The sequence below is a fragment of the Neolamprologus multifasciatus genome, chromosome 5, assembly GCF_963576455.1.
Source record: "Neolamprologus multifasciatus chromosome 5, fNeoMul1.2, whole genome shotgun sequence".
Classification (NCBI taxonomy): Eukaryota; Metazoa; Chordata; class Actinopteri; order Cichliformes; family Cichlidae; genus Neolamprologus; species Neolamprologus multifasciatus.
In genome coordinates, this window is record NC_140443.1 from 6752636 (window position 1) to 6767067 (window position 14432).

The 14432-nt window shown below is 39.2% G+C and overlaps 1 protein-coding gene across 1 annotated transcript in view; it reads left to right on the top strand.

The window, feature by feature from the left end:
• Positions 1-3262: 3262 nt before the first annotated feature.
• asic1b (acid-sensing (proton-gated) ion channel 1b) overlaps positions 3263-14432 on the top strand; it is a 181961-nt gene continuing 170791 nt past the window's right edge. The window contains exons 1-2 of the mRNA XM_085158666.1: positions 3263-4609; positions 12794-12989. Coding sequence (XP_085014792.1) covers positions 4248-4609; positions 12794-12989 — 558 coding nt within the window. The 5' untranslated portion in view covers positions 3263-4247. The remainder of the gene's footprint in view (positions 4610-12793; positions 12990-14432) is intronic.

Here is a 14432-nt window from a genome sequence, read left to right on the forward strand (position 1 = left end):
CCCAGAAGAAGCGTATTGTTAGGGTCCCCGGGTCGTTGACCCAGTGTTTTGTGTTTTTGGTTCTTTGATTTTGTTATTTCATTATATTCTAGCTTTGCTTTATGGGTTTTAGGATTATTCTTAGTTTAGGTCCTCTGGGTGGGGTTTTGTTAGAGTTTTAGTGTTCTGGTTTTCTGTCTGTGTTCCATCCCCACGTCCAGTCAGTGTCTGTGTCTGCCCTGGTCCCACGTCTCTGTTCCCTTTGTTATAGTGCCTACCTGTGAGTCTGTGTTATGTTTCCTGTTTTACTTTGAAAGTCCATGTCTGATGTTAATGTATCTGGTTTTGCTTCCCCTTGTCTCGTTAGGCCTGATTTGCCCCAGCTGTGGTTCCCTCCTGTTACCTATTCCCTGATTGCTCCCTCTGTGTATTTAAGCCCTGTGTTTCTCTGTGTCCGTGTTGCGATCTACCCTCATTTATGCTGTGTGGTCTGTCAGTCTGCCTGTGTAAGTTTATTTTTTATTTTTTGGGGGGTTTTGTTACGTTTTGCCATCCAGCAATAAAGCTGAGTTTTGGAAGTACACTTTTTGCCTGTCGAGGAGTCTGCACTTTGGGTCCTTTTCCTGCCTTCACACAGCCGGTACATGTCACGTATAGTATAGCTTTTATTTTGGAAAGAGCCATTTCTCTGTAATAAACTCTCTTTTCCAAAGACGAGTGATTTCTCGATCAGATAGATTTATTTTTCTTATTTTGTTGTTTCAGCAACATTAAATTTAAAAACTGTACTTTTGAGTTAAAATATATATTTATAATTGTAATAAATGATAAATTAAAAAGGCATGAACATTTTTTTCTATCGAAAAAATATCGAACCGTGTCACCAAAGTATCAAACCGAACTGTGAATTTTGTGTATCGTTGCACCCCTAATATATATATATATATATATGATTTTTTTATTCTAATCCCAGTTCTTTCTTACCATTAAGCATTGAATGTAAAATGACTTGTCTGAATAAAGGGCATCAATAAACAAGACAACAAAATTCCATTATGGTAAACAGAGATTTACCTCTGTCCTCTATACTTAAAAAAAACCCCACATTTATGGAAAACTGCAGTGTTACTGTGAGAAGTACCACTTTTTAGGAATCCTTTACAAATCAAAAAGTTTTATACTACAAAGGAAGATGAAAACATAATTGGGAATTTTATTTTATGTTGATAATTAAAGGTAACTCTAGTTGGAATGTATTTTTAGCATAGTCATAAAGTATAGTATTATAAAGACGTATGTAAGACATATACAAAGGATGAAAGTGCCCATTATAAAGCTTGGCATATGAGTTTCGACATCCCTTGTAGTGAGCAGCTCATCAATCACATGGTCACATGGTAAGGTGTCCCCTGTAATATCCTCCTATTTAACGGTAATGGGTGCCATATATTTACAAAATAGCACCAGTCAGTTTCTATTTAATATGACTTGCAGCTACTGATTGAGCCCTTATTCTCATTAAGAACATTTTTACTGAGGTCACAGATTAAGGCAGCTGAGGTTCATTTCCCCAGTGATGTCTATACAACTGAATATCTTTAAACAGCCAGAGAAATTGCCCACTCTCACTACCACTGGCCATTACTGCACCAAGAACGCAGGTTTAGGACAATTTTTCATTGCCTTACTTTCTCAGACTTGGAAGTTATATAGTCACACCAGCCACTGCATTAGGTATGTCTTGTTTGTAGTGTGTTGAATCCATTTTTCCTTCAGAACAGTTCTTCTTGTCACAAATTCAAAAAGGTATTCCTCAGAGATTTTAGTCTGTACTACCTTGATAGCATCACACAGTTGTTGCAAATTTGTCAACTACACGTCTAGTCACATGTTTAAGAAAGTTTAAAATGATTTGAGATTTGGCACATGGTACAGTATCCTGCTACACTGTGGTCATAAAGGGATGGACCTGGCAAACAACAATACTAGGGTAAACTGTGTTCAAAGGATGTTCAATGGGCACTAAGAGATCCAAAGTGCACCACAAAAATATCGCCCAACTCACCACACAACCCAGTTTCACTGCAAAACATGTAATAGGCACGCGGGTCCACTGTGTCCATTTCACATGCAGACATTGCATTACCGGCAGGGGGATATAATATATTTAAAGTCAAGAAGTCAGTAGTGAGCATAAAACGTATGAAGTACAGTCCAGGGTGCTCAGCTGCCGGAAATGATTAAGCAAGGCGGCTAAAATGTGTGTCTGTTTCACGTGTGTGTAAAGTGTGAAATGGACACAGCAAGTCCATTACACGCTTTGCCGTGATACCAGGTCGCACTGTAACACCATCACCAGCCTGAACAGTTTTTCCAATCCTGTATTTTCCAGCCTTGTTGAGAACTTGCAACTGGGCGATCGTGGCTCAAGAGTTGGGAGTTCGCCTTGTAATCGGAAGGTTGCCGGTTCGAGCCCCGGCTTGGACAGTCTTGGTCGTTGTGTCCTTGGGCAAGACACTTCACCCGTTGCCTACTGGTGGTGGTCAGAGGGCCCGGTGGCGCCAGTGTCCGGCAGCCTCGCCTCTGTCAGTGCGCCCCAGGGTGGCTGTGGCTACAATGTAGCTTGCCATCACCAGTGTGTGAATGGGTGGATGACTGGATATGTAAAGCGCTTTGGGGTCCTTAGGGACTAGTAAAGCGCTATATAAATACAGGCCATTTACCATTTTACCCAACAACCACGTCACATTTTAAGTGACTAAATCACCTTTCTTTATTTTCTAATGCTCACTTTGAACTTGAGGTCTTGAGCACATTGGTTGATTAGATATTTGTAAACCAGCAGTTGAATAGCTTTACCTAACAAAATGGGCGGTGGGTGTATGTCCATCTTATATATACAGTCTACACTTTAAAAGTTGACCTAATCCTGTATTATAGTAACAAAGAGTAAAACAGTAAGTAAATTAGAATATTTCACACAACAAGTCTGGTGCAAAGGTAATGATTTTCTGCTTAGGTCATTTATCTTTTAAAGTGTTTGTTTAGGCCTTTAGGGTAACTAAAAAGAGCAAAAGTAAACAGCGGGATTCTCTTTCTTTTAGTAGGCTAACTCATTGTTTTCTTGGTAGTTTAGCTAAAGCAGGCTAAGTAATTTTACCTAAAAATGTAACTAAACTTTAACTAAACTACCAATTTTAAATTGAGGGTAAAGCTGTATGTTCTGTAGGTTACAGTAGCTTTGGGTAAAGTATGGGTTAGGCACTGCTGGAGTGCCGCCGACGCTGGACTCCGTCACCCGGTGTAAAACACATGCCATCCTATCCTTGCTCTCTCCTGTTTGGGGCGAATTTAATTGATCTGGGAAACCGCTACTGGTCTAAGGTAATTTTTTCCCGAATTCACGGAAAATAGTATTTTCCTAGAACCTTCTTACTCACGGATATATCATTTCAGGAAAAAAAAATTCAGAGTCATTATCGTTGCATTGTTGTGGACGCAGTTCGGAGGAGGGAATGGATGCAAGCGAGCAAGCAGAGGCGCACCGAGGCAGCTATCAGACAGAGCCAGCTCCTCTGTGATGCAGCTGTTTATCCCGTGGAAAACCCAGGACACCCGACGACCGCTCTTAAAACGTTAACAGGCGAGAAATCAGCGGCTGTTTGTTATTCCACGCGTGCTGGGATTGCTCGGGAAGAAGAGACGCGAAAGCCATGTAGCCGGTCTGTTCTCTGAACCGCTTTGATTTTCTAATTCCTTGTCTTCTTCGTAGTGGTTTATTTTCTACCTTTTCAACCGTGATCTGTTCCCGCAGAGCTGCACACTATTTCTGCTGTTTGTGCTAAGCTTGGAAGCCAGATATCAACTCGATAATTTTACAGAAGTGTGCAGGAGAGAACAGCGCTGGCATCTTTCCATGCGCGCTTTCATCGTCATTAATATTGTTATTATTATTATTATGGAACTGTGACCCCAAACGAAGCAGCATACAACGCATGCTTCTCCCACATTCACTTTTTACAGGTGTTTTCAGTTAGGAACTTTGTATTTTGAGGATTGTAAAATGCTCTAAATGTCGAGCAATTTTGCCGGCTGTCAGTGACGCAACATCTCACACAGACTGCATGAGAAATACATGCGTAGAAGGGCGTGAACTTGCGGCCACTAACCTCCTCCTCATTAATAAAGCATCTGCTTATCTACAAAGCCACTTTGCTCTTTTTGCGACCTCACACCCATCATTCATCTAAACTCATCTCGGGGACATAATGGATCTTAAAGCGGACTCAGAGGACATGGACTACAGGCGGCCGGCTCCCATTGAAGTTTTCGCCGCCAGATCCACACTGCATGGCATCTCGCACATGTTCACTTACAAGCGGATGTATATCAAGCGCACCCTGTGGATTTTGTTTTTCTTGGCCTCCGTGGGTGTGCTGGTGATGGTGTGCGTGGATCGGGTGCAGTTCTACTTCGAGTACCCCCATGTCACCAAGTTGGATGAAGTGGCGGCTTCACTGATAATATTCCCTTCGGTAACCTTCTGCAACCTCAACTCCTTCCGTTTCAGCCGGGTGACACGGAACGACCTGTACCACGCTGGGGAGTTCCTTGCCTTGCTCAACGGCAGGTGTGTACGTCCAGAAGCCATTTACAATACCTGCCTGTGTGTAGGCTGGTTTACTGGTGATTTTATATAAGCACTAAAACCACACCTCACCTGCACCCCAAGTGTTATGTAGCCTAGTGTATGACAAATCCAGTGGCTGAAGGGGTGCACATCTGGATTTATCACAGATTTATCAGGATCTGATTGTGCCCCCAGCATTTAGCTATAACACTAAGTTTTTGTTGTTGTTAATCTAGTCACATTCTAGTGTAGTTATCATGAAACTTAAAATATCTGTGAGCACTTAAAAATCGTTTGACCCCACCACTAAATATCTGCATGTCTTCTATAGACAGTCTGTGTGTGGAAGCAGGTTTTATGCTTTGCAGCCCAGCAACAGCAATGTTTGAGGTGGCATTTAACTTTGGAGCTTAGGTGTAGTCTGCATTGTTTTAGCTGAGGTCTTATGTCACATGGAAGAGCGGGGCAGAGTTTTACCACCTGTCTTTGACTGTTGCTATTAGGCTACTGGAGGAAATCCGGACTTCACTGACAAAGCATGCAAAACCTTCCAGAGCTCTAAGAGCTAAAGATTGTACCTAGTATGACGCACGTAAGTAAGAAAGTGAGGTTAAAGGCTAAGGATGAAAATGTAGTGACATTACAAACCTACTATCTAGTGAAATCCTTATTGCACACATGCTACCATAGCTGTGAAAAGCATTGGAACAACAACCATTAACATCCACCTGTTAAAATATGCTGATAGTGAGAATGAGCACACCTTAACATACATGCTGAGAATCCTCCAAGTAACAGATAATAGATAAGCTGTTTCTAAGTGTCAAATAAACACACATATAAACATGCAAATATAAATATTGGATAAGTAGAGAAGATTTTTAAACCCCCGCTGACAAAGTGTTGAGAGACGTGCATGATTCACAACTGCCATCCCCTCCCTTTACACTTGTTGCTTTCTGCTGTGCTTTGATCATTTAGTCTTTCGGCAACCATGACAAGCACACAGTTTCATGTTGAAACTTTTAACTCTGAATTTCTTCAATTCTTCTTTTCGATGTTATCCAGATTATAATGATCCCATTTTTCCAATACAGATAATAATCCTGCACTTTGCATTTGCAGCTAGAGCAGGAAGAAAAATATCCCACACAAATACACATGCACACACAGATGCATAGACATCGCTTACTGCATTTACGTGAACATAAACGATGTAATGCACACAAACATGTCTCAATATCATCTTGAATTCATTTTTAATTTTATTTTTAGCTTATTGATTCACAAAGTGTTGCAGCCCGAGGCAAAGCGTACAACTGTGCATGCTGTACATGCTGGAATGACATAAATAAAATTCTCTGTTTTCATACTGGATATCATTTTTCTGTGACCTCCCATATATACGTCCATATTATGGGTTATAACTTTACAGGATGCCAATAGATTCACTGTCTTGCAGATGCATTTTGCATGCTTTGTATGGTATAGATTCCGAGATTTGTTTCCGGGTTGTTTGTAGTGTCAGCTGGAATAGTAGACCATTAGGATATCAGTGCAGGTTTCCATCTCTCTGATTTGTTATTGCCGGTGTAGCCAGATTTTCTTTTAAAAGGTGCACCTAAAAAAATAAAAGATATAGGAAGCACAACATTAAAGCAACCTTACTTACTCCAAGTGACTTTGGGATGAGTTGACTTTTGATGGAGGGAGGGGACGACAAGGAGAGGCAATTAACTTGTGTCTCGTAAGCTGTGTGATGAACAAGTCTTTATCCCCGTGTAATTAGTGCTGTTTGTTAAGCTACAGAGTTGTGCCACTGATTAACACTGTCATCTCCCTCTCCCTTTTCCTTGCCCTCTCAGTTAGCTTTGCCTGGGATCAGGGTTGGGGTAGGAACGGCATTCATTTTACATTTTACATTAAAAAAAAAAAAATGATGACAGGGGACAGTTTTTAAAATGATTTTTAAATCAGGTTTTAAAGCGGTTAGAGTGCTAAAGAATGTGGAGGAAAACAAATAAATTAGGAACATCTTGGACGCACAGATTTTACACTAAACATTGATTGAACAGAAGATTTTTTAGTGGTAAGCCTTCTGATACCACCAGACAGGTGGTGGGTTTGGACAGAAAATGACAGAATACAAACAAAATGCTGTGTTTGTGGGTCGGTGTCTATCACTGTCTCAGGAAGAAGGAGCAGGCAATATCTACCCTTGCAGTGATGCCAGGCTTTCTTAGACACTGAAGTTTGAAGCTGAGCTGCTAGAAATTCCACCTTAACTTACTCGACTCCAGCAGTTTCCAAGCAGCCACCCACCAAAAAATAAATAAATAAATAAATCACTTTCTTATTGTATTTTCTCAGGTTGAAGTTACAGTTAGCCGTGCAGAACATTAGAAGTAAATTGCTCAGTTTTATTTTTATTATGTTGCAAAGGCAATTAAATGATAATTAACAAAAGAAAGGTCATTTCAAAGAGGTGTTGGTTATGTGGTTTGTGCTGCCAAGAAGTGTTAGATCAGCTCACGAAAACCAGAGAAGCACGTATTCTGCTTACACAGAGCCCGAGCTTAAACATGTTTCCTGAGCTTGCAAACATGCTCTCAATTCCCACGAGCTACATGTGAAATGTAATGCCCCATAACTTTGACTGCCTTATCTGTCTCAGCAAGATCATGGCCGTATTACAGATTTAAGTGGTGTAAAAAAAAGTGCACGGATGGGAACACTGGGAGGCCAGGTCATCGACTGGAAAAAGCTGATTTTTCAAATCTGGGTTCATTTGCATTTATAGTGTACTGTGGCTGTTTACCGCAGAGAATATTACAACTGTGGAGACACAGAAATTTTTGCATGTTTTTAACATATTTTCGTCTTTGGCTTGTTTGTGTATTGCTCATCAATACAATAGAGATTTGTTTGGGTTTCCTGTGCCTCGTGGCATCCTTTCTTTGCATTTCTGTGACCTTGGCCAAATTGGAAGAATAACTGAATCGCAGGTGCACCATCATGAAGATATGATTATCCAAACTCAGCCACCAGGAAACATGGCACATATTCATTTTCAAGGGCACTGCACAAACAATCCAATCCTTGTTAGTGTATGAGTTCAATTAGCGCTAATTGGATAATTACCTGATATTATGTCAAGATGTGTTCATTGTTGTGTCACACGGCCCGAGGTATTAACATCAAAACAAATGTAGTGCTTTTGTTTTTCTTTGTGTGTGTGTGAGAAAGAGAGAGAGTACCGCCTTGTGACCACAGTCTTACTGTGAAAGTCCACTCTTAAAATCAGTGGCTGCTTATATTTGCTCTCTCTTCTCATGAGGTGGCAAAGTGTTGCAGATGGTCCTTCATTCGTTTTAGTCCCCACAAGAAAATTAAAGTGCTTGTGGCCCATAATCCAATTTAGTCTCCCCCTCCCATACGTAGAGAGTTTGCAGTGATTGCTTTAGGGAGCAGTGGCAGGGCAATATTAAAAATCTACCCATATTATTGTGATTGTATGCGCTTCAACTAAAGCCTCCTGACTCGGGGATGTGAGCGCAGCGTCTTAAGTGCTCTCCTGGCAGCTTTGCGTTTCTTATAAAACAGTGGCTCAGGATACAATTCAATTAAGTCCTGAATGTACCACAACAGGCTAGCTTCTTATTAGAATAGAGTGTGACAGTGTTGTGATGTAGTTCCCATGTGGGCAAGAGTACTGGAGTTGTGATTGTCAGTTTGTCAGTGTGCTTTTAGGGACCAACATTACTAAAAACATGACAATTTGTAAATGGCTCCACTGACAGATATTTATGATATTAGTACCACTCTGTCCTCTAATTTTAAACTCACGTCTGAAACAAGTAATACATGGACAGTAGTAATCATACTTTCATTTTAAATACTGAAAATATTAAAACCACATTCACAGAGAAAGGTTTGTATCCTTACTGGATGACACTTAATTTCTTGGAGTAACCACCACAGTTTGTCCAATTCTTTTAGCAAGTTTCTCATCTTGAGTTTATATAGCAGGTTCTCATTGTTCTCTACCTACCTCCTTCTCTTACTTTTGCTCTATTATTCTTTTTTAATGACAACTTTGATGCCGTACAGGAAACGACATTCAAAGCCTTGATTACTGTAGCCAGAGTATTGTGTTAACATTTGGGAAAAGTGTGGTTTTCCTGGTTTCCTCCTCCTCCACTATTGTTTCTGGGGGGTTTTTCAGTCGTTTTTTCCTGCTCTTTTTTGCTTTAGCAGCCATGCTTCTTTTCTCTTAGGACTGCTTCGCTTTTTAACATTTAGGTAAACATGTTTCCTTATTTTGAAAAATTGCGGTGTGGCAGTATGCTCCAGTATGCACGTTGGAGTACATTATGCCTTCCAAAGAACACATCAAACATGGATATTTTGAATCCAAGAAGGGCTCCTTCTTAAAAAGAAACAGTATAAAAATGTATCACTTTCTTTCAGTACTTTACAAACTGCAGTAACCTGTGAACTGTGAAGAATCAGGAGCCAGATGAGCTACTACGTCACTAATCCTCTGGTTTTCAATTTTATCCTTTTATTGTTTGAATAACTTATTTCTTAGCTTAGCTTCCTTAGCTTAGCTTCACTCTGAAATGATATGAACATGTTTTTCTCTAACACCCCTTATAATCGTTTAACTGTACGCAACACTCTTTTGGCCTGTAGTAAATTAATGAAAAGTGAACTATACTAGAAAATAAGTACCACATAGATCCACTATCTTTAATTTATAATCTGTATCAAAGATAGTGCTTAAGTGTCTTGCTTATTGGCTGTTGTGTCATACCAGTTACTGCTTTTTATTCAAATTGTGGAAAAAACAACCAGCAGCTGCTACTCTCATTGAAAATTTAAACTGTAGCGATAAAAAAAAGAAGTTATAATCAGCTAGAGTTAATCCTGGTTGATTTGTTAATGTTAAAAAAGATCTCTGATGGTCCGATGTTGAATTTTAAAACTGTATCACTTGGCATTCATTTTAAATCTTGAGCAGAATAATAGTCCCGATATTGTCTGTCAAAGCGCTGTGAACTCCATTCAACACGAAGCATGACCGTCTGTGTTCGGTGTTATGAGCAGGGGAACAACCTTCATTTTAAATTACAGCACAAACCACCTCATGTTGCGAAAAAAATTTCATTTAGTCTGTGCCAGGAAAAAGCACTGTAGCAACAGTGAAACATATTACATTTGGTTTGGGCATAAATCAAAAGTACATCTCCAGCTGAATATTAACCCAGTGCTCCCAAAGAAGTAATGTAACATTTCATTTTTTAATTCATGGATCAGCTTATGTTATTCCCATCATCAAGCGACAAAATCTTGTTCATTATCATAGACAAAGCTTGACCTTGTGGAATTTTAAAAAAATCCATTAAGCTTTACCACCAATTATGGTTTGAAATAGTGCCCGTGCTCATGACAAACAACTCTGTCGTCAGTGTCCACAAAGTCATTCACAGATTTACTGTCAGGCACATGAAGAGAAGGGTATGCCTTTGTCTTTCTCCGTCTCTGGTTTTCACTTCTTCAGCTTGGGGATAAACTTATTCATGTTTGCTAGTGCAAAACGAGTTGTCCAAAATTCTTACAACAAAACAATATATACCATCAGTGTTGGGAAGGTTACTTTTAAAATGTATTCCATTACAGAATACAGAATACATGCCCCAAAATGTATTCTGTAACGTATTCCGTTACGTTACTCAATGAGAGTAACGTATTCTGAATACTTTGGATTACTTAATATATTATCATGCTGTTTACAACTACATGAATGTACTATTGCTGTGATTTATTACTGTTACTGAAGGTCCGCGGCTCTGAACCGTAGTAAAGGGACCTCTGGCTAATACGTTGGGTTCTGTGTCGGGCTCGTAGCCGAAAACTAGCTTTACTTTGTTGTCTGGGTCAACTTTGCTAGCGAGAGACAGAGAGAGGCGTTGAAAGGCTGCTCCAACGGAACTTATTGTTTCAGAGGAAAAAACTAACACAGCGTACAGTCGAGTCTTAATAGCTTACTTACAACTGGGCTCGTCAGGCTCTCTTCTTGGCTGCAGTGGTTATTATTATATTTACATGCTTCCAGCTTCCGTTTCTGCTCGATGACAGCTCGTACTTTTCCTTTTTCTCCCTCCTCGCGCTCACAGACACATAACGTGTATGGCAGTCCATTCTCCCTGCAGCACGGACTACGCTGCCCATGATGCTACATTCGTTAGAGCTATGCCTGTAGCATTCTGCCTATTAGCTTAGCACAACAACAAAAAAAGGCCTCTCTCACCCAGGAAACACACAGAGAGAGAGAGCGTCACCCTGTAACCATGGCAACCGTAACGCTGCCGCCTGGAACAACAGAACGTAGCTGTCAAACAAAACCCAAACAGTCCTGACCCGCCACAATATGAAACAGGAAAGTACCGCCGTGTAATCCATTTATTTCAACAAAGTAACTGTATTCTAAATACCACCTTTTTAAACGGTAACTGTAACGGAATACAGTTACTCATATTTTGTATTTTAAATACGTAACGGCGGTACATGTATTCCGTTACTCCCCAACACTGTATACCATATATGATATTACTGCTTCTGCTCAACATTACATATGAATTCAGGACTCTACCTTAGTATTTTGCAGTAATTCAATTTTGAAAAAACAGAAGCTGTCCTCTTCACTCTGTGTCCTACAACAATGATCTCACAAGTGTCTGTCAGTAGTGCTTAATTTTAGCGCTCTATAATTTGGATGCTTGTACCACTGATGGCCCGTTGCTCAACAGGGGTCATCAATGGGCCACTTTTTCGCTGCACAGGGCCATACTGTTTAATTGAGGTTACGTTGTATCAGTGAATGACTGTGAGCAGGCACTAGAGGTTGATGGTAGCTGTCAAATTAAGGTATAGCATAAATGATTTCCACAGTGTTTTTCTTCTGTTTCATTTCTGTGTGCATCGATGCACGCAAATTACTGCTTCTTTGTCATGTTTTTTCTTATTTGTTTGCAGGGGGAAATGAGAGGTGGAACGTGGTAAAATTGATCCATTTTTCACTTTGAAAAAAATTGCAGCAGATGAAGATTTATTTTATTTACACTAAATAGTAGGTGTGGAGGATCATCAGCCTGAAAGCAGCATTCTGAACATTGTTTTCTACACGATCGCTCTGCCACCACATTTAACCCTAATTGTTTAACAGACCGATTAAAGTAATTGTCTGAAGTGAAATATTCCCGTCCTGTAAATAATGAGCTGCTTTCTTGCACTCCATGGAGACTGGTATGCCACAGTTAAGCTGTCAGTTTCATAAAACTAAGATGATATTGTGAGAGCTTTCTAGCTGCTCATCTGATGATGCTGACATGTATGTACACCTTTTTTTTTTAAGGTGAACGGTGAATATCCACTTGTTGCTGCATCTGTGTTATTAATGTTTCTTCTGCCAGAAAAACTTGTGTACCTGCAAAATTCTTAAAATCCATCTTTTTAGATGTGACAGAGGTACAACTAAGGTTGTGTCTTGCTTCTTTAACAACCTTAACTGCATTTAATACTTTGAGTGAGAAAATAAGGAATAACAGGATGTTTAATATTACAATCTGACAAAGTGGATTTGGTAAGCTCAAGTTAAACAGTTTGAAAAAATAATTCTTATGTTTTATACAGAAAAAGAATAACCTATAATGTTATTTATTTTATTTTTTTAAAATTTAACCTCCTAATACCCGAACTCTTCCATGACATTCATTTTAAATTTCTCTTTGATATTTGGGCTGATTGGCACCTGATGAATGTAAAAACAAAGAATTACCAGATTATTATTATTTTTTTTTTTTTACCTAATTTTTGTTTCTGATAAAAAATGAAATCCAGATTTAAGGATATTTGTTTAAAATTTCAATAGAACAGTGGCAATATAATGTCCTCGTAAGTAGATATCAGGCCCTTGTAGAACAAAATGTAGTATTTTGGTGTAGACAACCCACAATGTGATGTCCACATATGTGGACGCCAGGTCCTAGGAGGTTAATGAGGCAAAATCCTTTTTATGATATTGAATTTGCAAAAACGAAGTACATTAGACTTGTTTGTTAGTTGTGCACATGTGTGTATTTTGTGATCAATGTTGACTAAGTGTAGAATCTTTCTGTCCAGGTATGAGATTCGGGACCCACACCTGGTGGAGGAAAATGTCCTGCAAATCCTAAAGGAGAGAGCGGACTTTGACAGCTATAAGCCTCGGCCTTTCAACATGCGTGAATTTTATGACCGGACAGGCCACGACATTAAGGACATGCTGCTTTCCTGCTCATATAGAGGGGAGGAATGTGCAGCTGAAGACTTCAAAGTGGTGAGTTGCGCACGTAAACAGTTGAATGTCTTCTAAGGAATCAGCTGAGACCTATGGGTCATCTAATCATGCTAGTGATACAAAATGGGCCTTTATATAGTTTACTGTGCCGTGAACTTTAGCTGAGCACTGTTCACTAAAGTCTGCTTCTGGGAATTTACTTTGCAAAATATATTAAAAGGAGAGATTTACAAAGACAGCACTTTATCATAATTTCAATCGATGGCGCTCCATCCTTCCAGATTCTTTCATCTCCCTTCAGAATTGGACAGTAAACCATTATATAGTTTACTGAACCCTGGGTCATTGCCACAACACGTTCTATGTAAGTATGAAGTTAGAACAAATTGACGCTGTGAAATATTTTCTGTGTCTTTATCCTATTTACTGAATGCTTTCAGATACAGTTATTACCTGAAAGCTTTGTGACCTTAGTATTTGTGATAAAGTATATGAACTGATCTTGTAAAGCTGCAATACAACTGTGTAACCGTGGGTGACAGTAGTTAATGTACTTTTTTTTGTTGTTTCAGCCGAGTAAGAGCCAGAATTACTGATTATATAATAACTGATTCTTACACTACAACAGTCAATCTCACTAAATTCTGGTAATACAGTAAAAGTTTTGCCAACACTATGAAGTTTAAGGCTATGACATTGTCTCTTTCACTTGCTGAAGGATGCTAAAATGTAGAAAGAAGACATTTGTATCTTTTGTTTAATATTAATTTGATTTTTTTTGCATATTTTATAGTTTCATACTGCACTGTTTTTCAAAACTTTTTTGCCCGACAATATCTGCTCATTCCAGCTGGAAACAGAGCTTATAAGTGCACTGACCTTTACCAGTGCTGTCTGTGCCACAGAACGGTCTAACAGATCTTAAAAGTTGATCGATATTTCTTAAGACATTTGTAGTTTTTAGTGACAACTTACCCACAGTTAGCTGATTTTATAAATGTGAAAAATGTGATTATGTGTAGACAGATTCTGTGTACTGTTCTGTTTAGACTTCACTTGCAGTCTGAGGTCTATTGACAGTGCACATGATAAGCTGTAGTTAAAAAAATCAGTGTATAGACAAAAGCGAAGCTGTAACATAATTTCCAAATCATCAACTATTTTGTGAAAAATATAATAAGCAATTGCACTTTTATTCAGCTTTTTTAGGGTTGTCTCCATTTGTAAACAATGTACCCGCTGACTATACCAGAAGGCTAGAGAAATTGGTCATTGCCCGCAGAGGCTAAGTCATTAAACTAACGATAGGTTCCCAGGTTGTTATCCGAGTATCTCTGACAGTGGTTACCGTAAATGAAAGAAGCAGATTTTAAATTATGCCATGAAAATTTGACAATATCAGGGCCTTAACTGATAGAGAATAAGAATAAGAGAAAAACAGCACCAAGGGATTGTAGGTAGAGACAATGCAGCTTGAGCAAG